Source organism: Notamacropus eugenii, chromosome 2 (assembly GCF_028372415.1).
Source record: "Notamacropus eugenii isolate mMacEug1 chromosome 2, mMacEug1.pri_v2, whole genome shotgun sequence".
NCBI classification, from domain to species: Eukaryota; Metazoa; Chordata; class Mammalia; order Diprotodontia; family Macropodidae; genus Notamacropus; species Notamacropus eugenii.
This window is the reverse complement of record NC_092873.1, coordinates 305,265,905-305,281,924: the sequence shown is the minus strand read 5'-3', so window position 1 is coordinate 305,281,924 and position 16,020 is coordinate 305,265,905. Positions and strand designations below refer to the sequence as shown.

Below are 16,020 nucleotides of genomic sequence, written 5' to 3'. Positions count from 1 at the left end.
CCATCCCAATCCCCCATGATTAGGTGTGTCAGTACCGATCTTCATTGTACTCAGAGGTGGATGGTCATTTTCGCATGATCCATGAAGACACCCGGCATCTGCTCTGCCCCTACTGTCTGAAGGTCTTCAAAAATGGCAATGCATTCCAGCAACATTTCATGAGGCACCAGGTAACTTCCCCTTGCCTCTCACTCCTAGCTTGCCAGTGCTGACACTGAAGCTTGACTAGGCAGACAAATTTATTATTAGTCTTGGTCCCTTGAAACAAAGATCTAGCACCCTTATATTCACTCTCTTGATTTGACTTCACCTCGGTCTTTTTGCCTGACAGAAAAGGCAAAACAAGGGACCCCAGAAATGATAATTGCTAATCCAACTTGACCATTCCATACCAGTACTGTTAAACTGGATCGCAGGAAAAGCTCTCAACATTGAGGTGATGAGGCAGCTAGTGGAGCCATAGTACACAGAGCCCTAGGCATGGAGTCAGAAAGTCCTGAGTTCAGATCCAGCCCTAGACACATAATCAGTGTATGACCATGGGCAAGTCACTTAACCTCTGTTTGCCTCAGTTTCCTCAACTGTAAAATGGGGATAATAATAGCACTGGTGGCAGGGTTGTTATGAGGATCAAATGTGATATTTATAAAGCACTTTGTATAGTGCTTGGCACACCATAGGTGCTATATAAATGCTTATCCCTTTCCCTTTCTCCTTTCCTTCCCTTTCTTAGATGCACTTCAACAGTAGGAGCCCTCTCTTTGTCAGAATCAAATAAGATCAATCAATCAACAAGCATGTACTAAGAGCCTTCTAGGTGCCAGGCCCTTTGCTAGTCACTGGAAATACAAATACAGTGAAGGAAAAAATCCCTTCTCAAAGGTGATCCTATACAATTTGTTCAGAAATAGATAATATTCCCATTCTTAAGATAGAGAGATTGAGGTGTTGAGTGATTTGCCTAATACAGTACAGCAAATCAGGAAGAACTGAGAGGATAACTCAGGCCTTTTGAGTCCAGCCTTTTGAAGAGCAGGTATTGCTATCCTTGGGTACCATTACTTTTTCCCTCTCTCAAGCAGAATTCCCAACCAAAGTAAATGGGTGTGAAGTGTCTGTTGACTTTTGACCTGCCCTCTGTCTACTCAGGGAATGACTCTTAGCTTGGGCCCTTCAGGGTTTGTTTTTGCTTTGGGGTCTTTTTTTTTTTTTTTTAATATCTCTCATTCCTCAGAAGAAGAGTGTCTATCACTGTAATAAATGCCGGCTGCAGTTTCTATTTGCCAAGGACAAAATAGAGCACAAACTTCAACATCACAAAACCTTCCGCAAACCCAAGCAGCTGGAAGGCCTGAAACCAGGCACCAAGGTAAAGGGCCAGGGCTGCTGGGAGATACAGAACAGGGCAGGAGGAGGATCAGCATCTTAACATTGCATCCTCCTTACCCACCGGAGACCAAGAGTCAGCCTGTCTATCTACATGTACCTTCTTTTTGCCCATTTTCAGGTGACCATCCGGGCATCCCGAGGACAGCCACGAACAGTGCCTGTCTCCTCAAATGACGTACCACCTAATGCCTTGCAAGAGGCAGCCCCCATGACTACCCCAGCAGACCCTCTTCCTATCTTCCTTTATCCCCCAGTCCAGCGAAGCATGCAGAAGAAAGCCGTCAAGAAAATGTCAGCGCCTTCCACTAAGTGCTGGGCCACTGGGGCTGGTTGGGTACAATGGCTGCCAAGCACCGGGGCGGTTTGTCCTAAGGGAACCCCTGTAGCACTAATGAGATTCTCCCTTTCTCTTAGCAGGAGTGTCATGGGCCGGCAAACGTGCCTGGAGTGCAGCTTTGAGATCCCTGATTTTCCCAATCACTTCCCTACCTATGTACACTGCTCCCTGTGTCGTTATAGCACCTGCTGCTCCAGAGCATATGCCAACCACATGATCAAGTAGGCCATGTGACCAGACATCAGCCCCCTCCTGCTTGCCCTTAGCATCTTAAGCTCTCCAGAATCCGTTACTTACCTCCCTGCCTGCACAAGGCCTCAGTCCTTCTAAACTTACTGTCCATTAGCTTCCGTGTTTCAGTTCCTAACCTGTTAGGAGGAAAGGGATTGGGAAGGTGATTGGAACCAGGAGGGTTGGAAGCAGTATCTCTTCTCTTATTGAGAGGAGCAGCCAGTATCTCTAACTGGATGGGTTAACCTCAGTTTTTTTTTGCCTCAGCAATCATGTTCCACGGAAGAGCCCCAAATACTTGGCATTATTTAAGAACTCTACTGTCAGGTAAGAGCAAGCATGATGTTTATAATGTTATTACCAAGGATTTCATATTTTCTTGAGGGTGATTTGGTATGGTTGGGGAGAATAAGAATAGTGGAGCTCGTTTCTCAAACATCCCTACTTGCCTCATGCCACCTTTAATTTTGTCTCAGCGGAATCAAATTGGCCTGTACTTCTTGCGTCTTTGTTACTTCTTTGGGAGATGCCATGGCAAAACATCTGGTCTTCAATCCATCGCATCAGTCCACTAATATCCTGCCACGAGGTCAGTTGGGGAGGGAACAGGAAGGGGAGGGAGGGTGGTGTCAGGAATTTGTTTTGAGGAGGAAAAGATCAGACAGAATGATGAGCTCTTCTTACTGACTCAGAATGTAGCAGTATTTCTAGCTGGCCTCAGTTTTCCCTGCCTCAGTTTCTGCCAGGGGTTTGCTGCATTAATTCAAGGAATATTGTCTTTGTATGTATGTTTGAGGTTAAAACCTTAGCTTTTACTGATCTTAGAGTGGGGGAAAGTTCCTGTTTCTCATTGATCTGTCTTCTTTGCCTTCTTATTCTGCAGGACTGACTTGGATATCCCACTCCAGGTAACCAAGTTCCCTCCTGGGTGCCTTTGTTTCAGTGTTGAGTATTTTGGTCCTTTTCCCCGTATTTCTTCTATTATTCAAAAGAGGACTTTGTTTTTGCTCTTTTTTCTTCCAGGCATGGCCAGGCCCATGACCGGAGCATGAAGAACACCTACTCTTCTGCTTTCCCCCACAACAAAGTTACCACTGTGAAACCTGTAGGCGCCCTCTCTGAGTGTGGGGAGCTACCTGTACCCCAGACCCAGCTGCTCTCAGTACCATCTCCACTTCTATCCCCTAGCTGCCCTCAGGCTCCAGCAGCACCCCCTCTGCATGTGGAGGGGGCTGAATGCCTGAGCCTTGATGAGCAGGAGGAAGGAGCCCTAGCTATGTCGGAACCCGAGCCAACTGCAGCTGGGGGCCTCAGTGGAGCTGGCAAGAAGGAACAGCTGTCAGTAAAGAAGCTGCGAGTGGTACTGTTTGCCTTATGCTGCAATACTGAGCAGGCAGCTGAGCATTTCCGCAACCCACAACGACGCATTCGACGTTGGCTGCGGCGCTTCCAGGCTTCCCAAGGAGAGAATTTGGAGGGCAAGTATCTGAGCTTAGAAGCTGAGGAGAAGTTGGCCGAATGGGTCCTGACGCAGCGAGAGCAGCAGCTTCCTGTCAATGAAGAAACACTTTTCCAGAAGGCCACCAAAATTGGGCGTTCGCTGGAGGGTGGTTTCAAGATCTCCTATGAGTGGGCAGTGAGGTTCATGCTTCGGCACCACCTGACCCCACATGCCCGGCGGGCAGTGGCTCATACCCTACCCAAGGAAGTGGCAGAAAATGCTGGGCTCTTCATTGAATTTGTGCAGCGGCAGATCCATACCCAGGACTTGCCCCTTTCTATGATCGTGGCCATTGACGAAATCTCCCTGTTTCTGGATGCTGAGGTGCTGAGCAGCGATGATCGGAAGGAGAATGCCCTGCAGACAGTGGGCACAGGGGAGCCATGGTGTGATGTTGTGTTGTCCATCCTGGCGGATGGCACTGTCCTTCCCACTCTGGTGTTCTATAGGGGGCAGATGGAACAACCTACCAATGTGCCAGAGTCTATCCTGCTGGAGGCCAAAGAGAGTGGCTACAGTGATGATGAGATCATGGAGCTGTGGTCATCACGGGTGTGGCAGAAGCATACGGCATGTCAGCGCAGCAAGGGCATGCTGGTAATGGACTGCCATCGCACCCACCTGTCTGAGGAAGTGTTGTCTATGCTCAGCTCCTATAGCACCCTCCCTGCTGTGGTGCCTGCAGGTTGTAGCTCCAAGATCCAGCCTTTGGACGTGTGTATCAAAAGGACTGTCAAGAACTTCATACACAAGAAGTGGAAAGAGCAGGCCCGCGAAATGGCAGATGGCACATGTGATTCAGACATCCTCCTTCAGCTGGTGCTTTGTTGGCTGGCAGAGGTGCTGGAGGTCATCGGGGACTGCCCAGAGTTAGTCCAGCAGTCCTTCTTGGTGGCCAGTGTCCTGCCTGGCCCCGATGGCACTGCTAACTCACCCACACGTAACGCTGACATGCAGGAGGAGCTGATTACCTCTCTGGAGGAGCAGCTGAAGCTGAATGGGGAGCAGACTGAGGAGGAGCCTGCAGCCTCCACCCCCCAATCCAGACCATCCCCTGAAGAGGTAACTGAGCCTGAGAGCCTTCACCAGCTCTTTGAGGGTGAAAGCGAGACGGAGTCTTTCTATGGCTTTGAAGAGGCTGACCTGGATTTGATGGAAATCTGAGGGGTAGAATCTTGGGGAAGGAAAGAGTAGGCAGGAACGGGGAGTGAAGTACAAGAGAATGGGAACTTTGGTTTTTCATTTTCTGCCACCACCCCTTGTGTTGGTTCATACTTCCCTTTGAATTAAAGAAAACAGATCATGTCTGAGCTGAGAAGCTGGCCAGAGGCCATTCTGCTTCTGCAGAAAACAGGTTTTCATGACTTTTAAAAAAAAAATTTAAATCACTGTTTGGTATTTTTCCAACCAAACTTAAGAAAAAAATCCATCATGGGTGAATGACTTTTTTTGGTTTGTTACCCCTCTTACCTCAACTGTATCATTGTTCTGTTTTTTTTTTATCGTGCGGCTGATGTCTTTGGGCATGATACTATCTAACATTGTCAATGTGAGACCATTTCTGAAGATGGGAAAGACAAAAATATGTAGCTGACAAACTGGTATATTTTATATATATAATATATATATACATACATGTGTGTGTGTATATATATGTATATATATGCTATATATATATATATATATAAAAAAATCTTTTTTTCCATTGTGGTCTTAACACTTTTTATACATAAAAGGGAAAAAAAGTAAAAAATAATCACCAAACTCAAGTCTCCCCATTCCAACCCTTTTTCTCCTTTCTTCCCTAGAGATGTTGGTTTCTGCAGTGACCTAGATATAAAATTGTGGCTTTAAAAATGCGTGAAACCGCCTCTAATTATCCAGAATGTTTTTTTGGGTTTTTAAAAGTAATTTTCACACAAAGTAAATAAGCTCTCACCTTTGTTTGTGAGTACTTGACTCCCTTTCCCCATTCTTGTCCTCCTGCTCCTTCCCTCTCTCCTGATGAGAGATTTATCTTATGTCTAGAGATGTGGGAGCCTGGAGTAAACAAAGTAACTGAAGGCTGAGGCACATAGTGGGGCATGGGATCCCCCTCCCTCTCTGCACTGTGTGCTGATCTAGATCCTGCCAGCTCCCTTATGAATGAGGGTCCTGGGGTAAGAAGGAAAAGCCCAAGCCTGCTCAGGAGATTGTGTGCACCATAGCCAGGAGGCATAGTCATACAGGCCATGGTTAACCTTAAAAAAAATTTTTTAAGGTAAAAAAAAAATGTAGCCAATATCCCTGTGGCTTTGCCACACTTCCCCTAGAGCTAGAGAGAACCCAACCTGGAGACAAGATAGACTGGGGTGTGCACAGAGACATTGTATCTTTTTATTTTTCACTGCCAGCTTCAAAGAAGAAAAAAAAAGGAAAAAAAAAACACAAATTTTTCTACAATTTGCATGTTTGAGGATTTTTTTTAATTGTATGTACTTAAGGTATAAACAAATAAATGCATTTTGACATAACAGTAAAGAGGAAAAAAACCACCAGCCCACCTCGCCCCCGGCTACGAAGTTCAGTTTGTCCATCCTGAGGTTTTTAGCAACTTTCCCCCCAGGGAGCCGAGAGGCAGTGTGCACAGACCTGTAAATGATTCGTCTTTAAAATGTACATAAGTGGAACATTTAATAAAACCAGGGAAAATGGATTTATAAACAACTCGTTTTTATTCTGGGTATCCTTCTCTTTGGAGTGATAAGCCTGAGTTAATCCCCTTTTTGTGTTTTAAAATCAGAACTTAGCAGTAAATCATTTTATTTAATAAGATATTTAGGAAAATGCCCTTCCAGAAACAAGTTTGTTGGATGTTAAAGTAGGGGCGGGGAGGGTGAAGCAGATGTTGGTATTTTATATTGCGTTGACTACTCCGCCTAGGCTGAACCTCTTCCTCCTGCCTTCATCACCTTACCACTCTCCAGTAGATTCTTCCCTGAATTTGGTATTAACTGTCTTTTGGGGCACTTAGGACCTGAAGAATTCATGTCTGAGTGGCTGAATTACTTTCAACAATTAGGTATGTAACTCAAGGCAGGAATGATCATACATAAGGAGGAAATACACCTCTTGCTGATTTCAAGTATAAGCTAAGGATGGAATATGTAATTATATAATTTGTACTTGGTTTTGAAATTCATCAGCTGCTTTGGAAATGGGTTTTGCTTTTAAAATGTCAGTGACTTAAATTCTTTAAACATACAGGTTATGAGAGAGAAACATAAGCCTAGGTAACCATTGTGCCAGAGATAATTTAAAGTTTATTTTAGAATCAACACTGCTTTTCTTTTTACTGTCTCTCCCAACTTTACGGATGGGCTCCTCTCCCATGCTCAGTTTTTTGATCTTGAAGGCCACATAAACTTTTTCTTGCTTTACATACCTAATGGGCAATTTTGCAGACCTCTCTGTAATGAGATGTGAGGTCAAGGAACAGCAGATGGGTGGAATGAGGCAAAGGAGTCTCCTCTGTGCTGAGAGTCTCCATCCTGCCCTTGGGCTTTCTTCTTGGGGAGTGGGGGAGAGGCTGAGGAAGCAGAGAGCACTGTAAAGCTGTTTTTGACACAGCTATTTTGGGGGGATGCAGATTTCTTTAAGAATTCTTTATGTAAAGTCGGCTTTGTGACTGTATTTGTAATTCTCGTTAATCTCTGCCATTAGATTATTATGGTGTGTTAAGTGTTGAAAAGCCTCAAAGCATATTTGGGTTATGAAACAATCTGCATTATGATTGCTACAAAGATGCAGTTTTACTGAAACCATGGTTAAGGTTACATTAGAACACTAGCATCAGTCTTCAGGAACATGTTTATTTCAGGCCACATATACTTAAGGCTTCCTCTATGGAGTCTCAGCCTACAGGTCCAAAAGAAGTCAACAGTGTAGGTGCCATGTCTTCATGCGACAAATTAATTCTCTCGAACAAAGATCTTGAGGAAGAGGGAATGAGTGGAAGGGAACTGCAAGAAGCAACACAGAAGGCTCCCATCTTAACCCACAAAAACAAAGAGAGAAGGTCCAGAATGATTTATTTCCTACCAATCTCTTATAAAAGGAAAAAGTCAAATCTCAGTCCTGAGACAGCCAACATGGCCTTAATAGCAGGGCCAGGAGTAGTTAGGGCACAATAGATGAGGTTGGAGATAAAACTGCATCACTCAAAGCCACTAAAAAAGAAAAGAACACTTATTCTAGAGGCAGAAAAGACAGACACTGTACAGTTCCCAAGTACTTAAGAAACATCATTTATTTTTAAAAGATTAAATGGAAGTTAAATCATGGTCCCCCAGCTAGTAAAAGGCAGAGGGAGGAATTCACTCCAACTACTGCCCATGTTCTAGCTGAGGACAACTCCAACTCTCCTAGAGAATCTAAGGCATCTCCAGGAAAGGAAGAAGCCACAGCCAACAAATCCCTGCATCCACAACTAACCACATCTATAATCCCTATACCTGCCCCAATGCAACCCCAAAGAAAAAAAACAAACCCTGAATATCAAGTCACCTGATCAAGTGAGCAATATCCCAATTGGTCTCGGCAGACAGAGGTCCCTCCACTTCAACTCCTTTCTCGGTCACCGTGGCAATTTCAAACTAAAGGGGTAGAAATAGTATGATGGTATGTAATTGTTGTGAACTTCAAAAGGTTCCAGCCAGTAAGCCATGCCTGGTGTTGGAAGTTAGGTCAAGGGATTTTCTTTCCCTCAAATTTTAAGAGGGGTAGGATGAGGAATAAGGTGATAAGCACTTTAAATCCTCAAGAACTTGTTTTACAGAGGCTAACTGCAACAGATACCCACAAACCTTAAATGATATCCCCAGCACTCCAACCCTTGACCTGATCATGCTTCTCACCCTGTTGTAAGATCGAGCATCTCGGTAGTACAACACACGCATGCAACGTTCCACCAGCTCCCTTGCTTCTGCCTGGCTTAGAACTGGCTTCTTCTCCAAAATCTCTCTCATCAAGGGCTGGGACAGAAAGAATCACAAGGTTACGGAATGGGGCGGGGGGGGGGGGAGGAAGGGATACAACAGGGGGACGCAGCAAAGGCGGCACATTTCTACCAACTATACCTTGAACATTTCTCACATTAAGGAAAATATTCTGTAACACCTTACACCTTAGAACTCTGAATGTTGTCTATTAAAGAAGCCTTCCATTCCTGTCAGAACTGGAAGATCAGGAATCTTCCAAGCAAAACGGTCTCTTCCCCTCCCTGATCTCTGCCTACTTACCTGGGCCAAGTAAGCACCATAACCAGTGGCCAACGTCGGGGCTTCATAGGCTACACCAAGCATATCCACATAGCCGAGGAAGCTAGAAAGAGACAACTAGACTGGTCAGAGGACCCCTTCTATCTTGTAACTCCCCAGATCCTACCCTACCATTATTTAATGAACTTTGGTCTAGAGATAGAACCGGGAATGCTACAAACCCAACAGCTTAATACAGACTGGGGGCAGACTGGAGGAGCTATGATGATGCAAAGCAAGAGATGTCTCCAAACCAACCTTTCCCCATCAGCATAGCCGCCAATGACCATGGTGTTCCAGAGTGGATTCATCTTGGATCGGCGACTGTACATGGCTCTAGTTAACCAAGAGTGGATGGCTTTTGGGCTATAGCTGTGTCCATCACCCAGTAGCTCTTCATCAATCCTTCAGAAGAATTGATCAGGAGGAGAAAACCAGTGAGGCAGCAGCCAGGGAGATCCTCCTACCCCTCTGTCCCCCCCCCCCCCCCCGCCCCCCCCCAAGAAGGCAGTCTCTCACATTGATCTCTACTGGAAGAAAACAGCCCAGCTCTTGCTACATTTCCCACTTCTGAGGTCCTCCCTCCCTCTCTTGCTAGTCTCAGCAAAACAACTTATTCCCTCTCCGTGGAAGGGAAATGATGGTTCCTTCCTCCCCACTTGAGGACTCCTCAGGGTAGGGTCCTAGAAATGAGGAGTCACCTCTTCACTGAACTGGCACCATATCCAGCCAAATGACATGGGTAAATGGGTCTCCATATTGACTTACACCATCTGGTCAATGACTTGCTTCACATACTGGAAATCAGCATAATCCCCAGAGGCACCAAGCATTGTATTGTTGTTGACGCGCATGATTCGAGAGATATTGCGGAAGCGGGCCAGGGAGCCATAGGAACCCAACATATCGGCTGCAATTATTACACCACCCTCAAATTTCACACCTAGGACAGAGGTCCCTGTAACCATCGGGTTCCTGGAAAGATGCAACAGCGATAAGCACTTTAAAATTTTCAAAACACTTGACATACATTATCTCATCTGAACCTAAAAAACAATCCTGTGAGGTAGAGACTGAAGATAATAGTATCCTCATATTCCAGATGAGGAAAGTGAGTCTCAGAGAACAAGGGACTTGCTTATCAACATATATTTAGTGACCACCTGAGATAGAATTTAAACCAGGGTCTTCCTGACTCCAAGTCCAGTACTCTTTCTGCTACAGCTCACAGCAAGAAAACTGGTAAACCAGAAGACACAAACAACCTCCCCACTCCCAATTCAAGGTTTGGAGCTTACAATCTAATGAGAGGAATAGAACAGGTAAGAAAATGAATAGGATAAAAGGTAAAATGTGAAAAGGGCAAAGAGAACTAAACAAAATGCTAAGGGAAGTTTGAGGCAGAGATTCGGAGAAAACTTCATGAAAAAAGTAACATCTGGATTGGGTTGAAACAAGGGAGAAGTTAAACAAGGGAGAAGTTTCCTAAGATGGAAAGGCGGGTGTGAGGGGAGGAAGAGAAACCAGGAAATCTACTCCAAACAAAGAATAGTCTGTGCAAAGGCATGTAGATAGGAAAGGGCAGAAGATAAACAGAATGAAAAACAACGCTGTCCAGCTAGAATGACAATACTGCCCTTCTTTAAAAGCCATTTTAGAAGACTTGAGCCGCGGAGAGGTTCGGAGGAGGGGAGTTACTGATCACAACAACATAATAGGAAGGTTGCTTGAGCAAACCTGAGTGTGAAGGATAAAACAGAACCGGGAGAGATCAGTTAGAAGATTAAGGAAACAGTTTAGAAAAGAGATGGTGAGCAACTGAATGAGGATAAGGGCAGTATGAAGAGGAATGAGGCAGCAGATGGGAGAGAGAGTTGGGGCAGAATTATCAGGGCCTGGTAACGGCAGCCAGGCGCAGCCTGGGGGCGGTGCCCCTAAGGGAGGCAGGGGGCTCACGAGTGAAGGATAAATTGGGGGGCGGGGGATGGCGAATTCCGTTTCAGATGTGCGGCTTACAGATGGACATACAGACTCGGGGGAGTCATCGATATATGGATTATAACTGAAACCTCGGGAGCGAATGAAACCAAGAAATTAAAGGTTAAATGAGGCTGAAGAGTCGGTAACAGAACAAAGAGAAAAAAACGAAAATGACCCTAAGGAAAGGGCCTCATGGAGGGAGAAGCACCAGGCCGGGGAACGGCGGAGGGAAGAGGACTGGGGAAGACTCAGCCATCTTCGGAGGCTGCGGGAATGGCCCGTAAAGAAGAGGAGGGGCAGGAGAGAGCTCGAGAGGGCAGCCCCCGACAGCCAGCAAAGAAAGGCCGGGATAGAGGGATCAGCGGCAGGGTCCGGGCCGAAACGAGGCTGGCGCCGGAAACGCCCTGGCCAGGACACCTTCACTTCCGGTTCTCCACCGCTCCTTCCGGTCCCCCTCAGGCCCCGCTCTCCGGGCAGCCCCCAGCCCAGCCCTCCACCCCGGGAGCCCCGGGGCCCGGTCCAGCTGTCGCCCAGCCTGCAGTCCCCCCTAGTCTCCCCTCCAACTCCCCCCTAGCGGCCCCGAGGCCTGAATCTAGGAAGGAAGTGGTGTGGACACTCACTGCGTCCGAGTAACAGGGCTTCCCAAGACAGTGCTGTCCAGCCCCGGGAGAACTCCCGAGACGGGCGGGAGGCGGTAGAACTGGCCCGGTGAGGGGCCCCCGGCCCACAAACCCAACCGAGGCTCCAACAACGGTTCCATCTTAGTCACTCTGGCGAAGGGAAATGAAGGCGCCTGCGCGAGGGGAAGTGGAAGTGACGTCGGAAAACTTTCAACCTCTTTTTTCCCTCTTCCTTGGGGCCGGCCTGTGAATAAGGTCAAACGCTGTGGCGTTGTCGTCGCCATATTGAGTGTGGCGGGGGGTAGGGGAAGCGGGGAAGGGGGGAAGGGGGAAGGAGGGGTTGGGCCCATTCACCTAGGACTCGAACCGAGCAGAACCTGCTACCCCAAAACCTTAAACAAAGTGCAGAATAGTGGCTTCCCCCCAGAACAACTGTACATGGAACACATTCGTATTTATATAAAATGCCATATTGTAAAAATGTATGCATATATATCTAGAAACAGAGTCGCATTTGTTTTTATTTAACTTGGGAACCTCTTCTGAACAGGCCACATATCTTTTCTAACAGTTGAACTGAAACGTCAAAATGTTCCAAGTAGCCAGCCTCTATCTACGTCATACTTTAATGTTAGCAAAGCGTTTGACATCTGTCATGATCTCATTTGATTCTCACAACAGCTCTGTGAGGGAAGCTTTGTTATTATCCCCATTTTACAGATGAGGAAACTAAGGCTGGGACAGGCTAAGGATGTGAACTCCAGATGTCCAGTATTCTAGTCACTATATTGCGCCACCTAGCGGCCGCCCAGCTGAAGTGAAGCTAAATGAAACATGCTCATAATCCTCTACCTGTGTCTCCCCTTTTGTTGGTTAGGGAGAGGTAGACCCCCCTGGATCAGCGCAGAACCCCGAGTCCAGTCCCTCCTGGCCAGGCTCATTTATTTAGCCGGACAGCTGGGGCGTGTTCAGTGCTCGTGGCAAAAGGATCTTGAGAGATTTCAGAAATTTCAGTCCAGCAGGAAGTTGGCAAGGAATTTATGTTGAGCTCCCTTGCCTGTTTTGTATGATAGTTTGTTGGCTCTATTCTCTCCTCTTTGTGAAAATCAGGACGTTTGCCCTTCTTTTTCCACTCTCCATAGTCTGGATTGGCTAGTTTTTTCAGTATCCTGAGGTGCGTAGACAACTGGTGATGAACTCAAGGGCAGCAAAATGTTCCCTGGTCCCTTCTTATCTTTGGTTCTAACTTCCTGTTATTTATGTTTGTTCTTTCCTTTCTAGTTCAGAGCTCGTTCTCACTGGAAAAGGAAAAATAAACCAAATAATAGCTGAGCCACTGTGCCTTCTCTCCATCTTTTATTTATTTAATATTTATTATTTGAAAGCAGCTTATGGACCAAAAACTTATAGTGCATCACAACTACTCAGTGCTGATGGAGCCACATTGATTAGTGATAAGGACATGATCCTAAGAGAGGTGGGCTGAACACTTCCATAATGTTCTCAACAGATCATCATCAATCAATGCTGAGGCCGTTGACCATTTACCTCAGGTTGAAGTCAATCCCTCCGTAGCTGAACTTCCAACTGAAGAAGAGGTTTTGAGGGCCATTAGGCTCCTTTCATGTGGCAACGCACCTGGTGCTGATTCTATTCCAGCTGAGATCTACAAGGTAGGGGGACCATTGCTCATACAAAAGCTGACTGAAATATTCCAGGTTATATGGCAAGAGGAGATTATCCCCCAGGAGTTCAAGGATGCCTCCATTGTCCATCTCTGTAAAGGTAAAGGGAATAGAGTGTCCTGTGGCAATCATGTGGGGGGCGTGTCTTTCTCTTAGTTATTGCTGGCAAGATTCTTGCTAGAGTCCTCCTGAGAGGCTAAATCAACCTTGAAAGTGAACTTACTCTTTCTCTGATCTTACTTCCCCCCGCCCCACCTCCCATAGCTTTTTATTGATCTTAGCTTCCCTCATCAGCCTGAGTTCATTCTCAGCTTTAGCATTTCTTGCCACACTTTCATATTTATCTTCTGTTACCTGCCCTTGCTTCCATCTTTTGTATATATCAAAAAAAAAATTTCTTTTTTTATTATTATGAACTCGACAAATATAAACAAATGTGAACATTTCCTTATGGAAAAAAAGAATGGAAAAAGAGGCTTGTATATCACACCATAAATCTCTATTATATACAATTTGGTTTTCTTAAGAGAAGATTTTTTGGGGGGGCAGAACCAAGATAGTGGAGTGAAAGCAGGGACTCACCTGAGCTGTCTCACAAACTCCTTCAAGAAAAGATTTTTTCTTTAAATTTTTATTTTAAAGAGGAAATTGTGGTTAAGTGACTTGCCCTGGGTCACACAGCTAGTAAATGTCTGAGTGCAGATGTGAACTCAGGTCCTCCTGCCTCCAGGGCTGGTACTCTATCCACTGTATCACCTAGCTGTTCCTAAGAGTAGATATAATATAGCATTGCCCTCCCCCTTGGACCACTCCCCTAACTGGCATTTAAACTTGTGGTTCAGGGTCCACCAAACCCCAGTGGAGTTATTGCTACTTATTCTCTCTGAGAGTTAGTAGGAGCTCAGTTTCTAGTATTGTTACTCATAAACCCCCACCAGTCTGCAGCCCTCCCTCACTCAAAACAAAGTCAAGTGCAAGTCATGTCATTATTTCTCTGATAGCATGGTCTTCTTCAGCAACGGACAAACACACACATGCACACACACATGCTCCCCATTAACAAACAGCCAACCAGAGTTAATTAGCATTTTTTAAAAAGGAATTTACTATTAATGTGCAATAAGAACAGTTGGTACATTATCTCTAAAATCCAAAGTGGACTCTCCCACAAATACAATGACTATGGGGAAGGGGCAGGGAGGGCTCAAACTTTAGGTATAAGAGTAGTGAGGCACATAAGTAGGGACCACATGTGGCAAAGGTAGACCTCCCAACCCTTGGGCCCGAAAGACCTTTTCTCCCTTTGTGGAATCTTCATGAAGTTCCCCTTAATTACAGCTCTCTACTGAGATCCAAGGGCTGGTGCTCTTCAGAATGCATAGTTGCCACTTCTTTCTTCCATGAGGTATTCACAATCCCTAAAGCAACCTTTCTTCAGATAACTATCACTGCCAATTCATTTGTCTTTAATGGGTCTCTCCAGTCCTCCTACAGCTATTTCCACTGACACAATCTACTACCATGCTGGTAATGGCTACAGCAGCTATTCAGCCTGACCCACCAGTTGGTACACTGGTGAGACATCTGGATCTTACAAACTCATGAGTTTGCCACTGAGACAATTCCATTTCCAGGTACTCGTTCATTCATCTAAGATATTGGCAAAGAACAAACAGAGTTACCATACGCTAATGTGGGAGAGACAGGGCATCTACCCTTCTGTCTCCCAGCTGTTGTGGAAGCAGTTCAAAATACACCTGCCTCCTTGTAGCTATAAAGGAAACAGAAAGACATACTGTTGGAGCAACACTTTTGTGTACCATGCAGTTCCAACTCAGCAACTCCTGAATTGACAGTTCTAGTCAATTAGAAGAATTTTCATTATCACACAGTTGTGGGCTCTCTTGGCTGAAAACAGGTTCACCCCAGGTTTCTACATAGTTGCTTAGACTGAAGCCAAGAAGGAAATTCTTACATATTTCAAGTATTAGGTCCCCCCCTCCCATATGCCAGTCAACTCCTATTGCATTCTTCTGAATCAGTCTTATTTGCTTTTTTCAGCAAATCTGCCACTGGAAGAAGCATTTTGAACTTTTTTGTCCTTATCTCCAAACCAGATAAGTTATCTTGGGCTCAGTGCGGTTTAAGCATTGTCCTTTTCTGTGTTTCACTTAAAAAATAATTTCATACTACCCCAAATTTATAGGTAGAAATAACAGTCACTCCCAAATACAGTTATGCAAATTTGGAAAATAAGGAGTATTTTACAAAGCTATTCAGAGTTTACTGCTTGCCTAAAAAAACACTCTCTTGGTGCTTGCAAAGAACTCCCCAAATCCAAAGGCAGCTGAAAGAAAGAAAGTCAAGCTTCCTGTCTCAAAAAGAAAACCTGGTAACTATATGGTTCCCAGGACATGTGGGGCTCACCCCACAAGGATTAAACACCTAGAGTCAACTGGACATTACCCTCTCACCTTTCAGGTAAGATATGAAACTGGTTTGGCTTGATTTGATTCTTATGCAGAAACACTGACCTATTGTCACTGGAGGATGGAGGGAATAGGTCACTTTCCCACTCCTCCCACTGTGTGCCAGGTTAGTGAGGTACCTAATGCTATAATTAATCATTACTGGATCCAGTTGCCAAAAGACTCTGGGAGAAAGATTTTTCAATGTATGAATTCCCTTGCTAGCATCCACTGCAAACAAAACAGAGAGTAAACTACTCAAAGGAACATTTACTTTGGCGGATACCTAAAAATCTAGAACTACACTCTACCACCCACAAGGAACCATGCAGCCTGATCATTTCAACTGAATGCTGATGGAAATGTTGAGAATACGGAGACTTGAATATGAATCTCAGTGGAGTCAAAATATGACATTTCTAATACATTCCACTAGAAATGACGCTACAGGCTTTATGCCATGTTTGCTTATTGACATGTGTTTGGAGATGATACAGATATTCACAACTAGT

At 45.3% G+C, this 16,020-nt stretch overlaps 2 protein-coding genes across 18 annotated transcripts in view; one reads left to right on the top strand and one right to left on the bottom strand.

Annotated features, from left to right (window-relative positions):
- POGZ (pogo transposable element derived with ZNF domain) overlaps positions 1–6,153 on the top strand; it is a 60,470-nt gene extending 54,317 nt beyond the window's left edge. For 10 of the 16 annotated variants that reach the window (XM_072644822.1, XM_072644815.1, XM_072644816.1 and 7 more), the window contains 7 exons: positions 24–170; positions 1,235–1,369; positions 1,508–1,947; positions 2,225–2,284; positions 2,434–2,546; positions 2,841–2,865; positions 2,981–6,153. In XM_072644822.1, coding sequence (XP_072500923.1) covers positions 24–170; positions 1,235–1,369; positions 1,508–1,947; positions 2,225–2,284; positions 2,434–2,546; positions 2,841–2,865; positions 2,981–4,622 — 2,562 coding nt within the window. In that variant the 3' untranslated portion in view covers positions 4,623–6,153. The remainder of the gene's footprint in view (positions 1–23; positions 171–1,234; positions 1,370–1,507; positions 1,948–2,224; positions 2,285–2,433; positions 2,547–2,840; positions 2,866–2,980) is intronic. The other 6 variants (XM_072644824.1, XM_072644823.1, XM_072644817.1 and 3 more) reach the window with 3 other exon arrangements.
- Positions 6,154–7,511: 1,358 nt separating this feature from the next.
- On the bottom strand, positions 7,512–11,646 carry PSMB4 (proteasome 20S subunit beta 4). 2 transcript variants are annotated; one of them, XM_072644834.1, is made up of 7 exons: positions 11,356–11,646; positions 9,524–9,730; positions 9,014–9,160; positions 8,738–8,819; positions 8,354–8,470; positions 8,004–8,092; positions 7,512–7,666 (listed from the first exon to the last, which is right to left on the bottom strand). In XM_072644834.1, the coding sequence occupies exons 1-7, from the start codon at positions 11,637–11,639 to the stop codon at positions 7,654–7,656; spliced, it is 939 nt and encodes a 312-aa protein (XP_072500935.1). In that variant the 5' UTR covers positions 11,640–11,646; the 3' UTR covers positions 7,512–7,653. The 2 variants fall into 2 exon arrangements, with proteins under 2 accessions (XP_072500935.1, XP_072500936.1); XM_072644835.1 differs by lacking the exon at positions 11,356–11,646 and adding an exon at positions 10,911–11,165.
- Between the last annotated feature and the right edge of the window lie 4,374 nt (positions 11,647–16,020).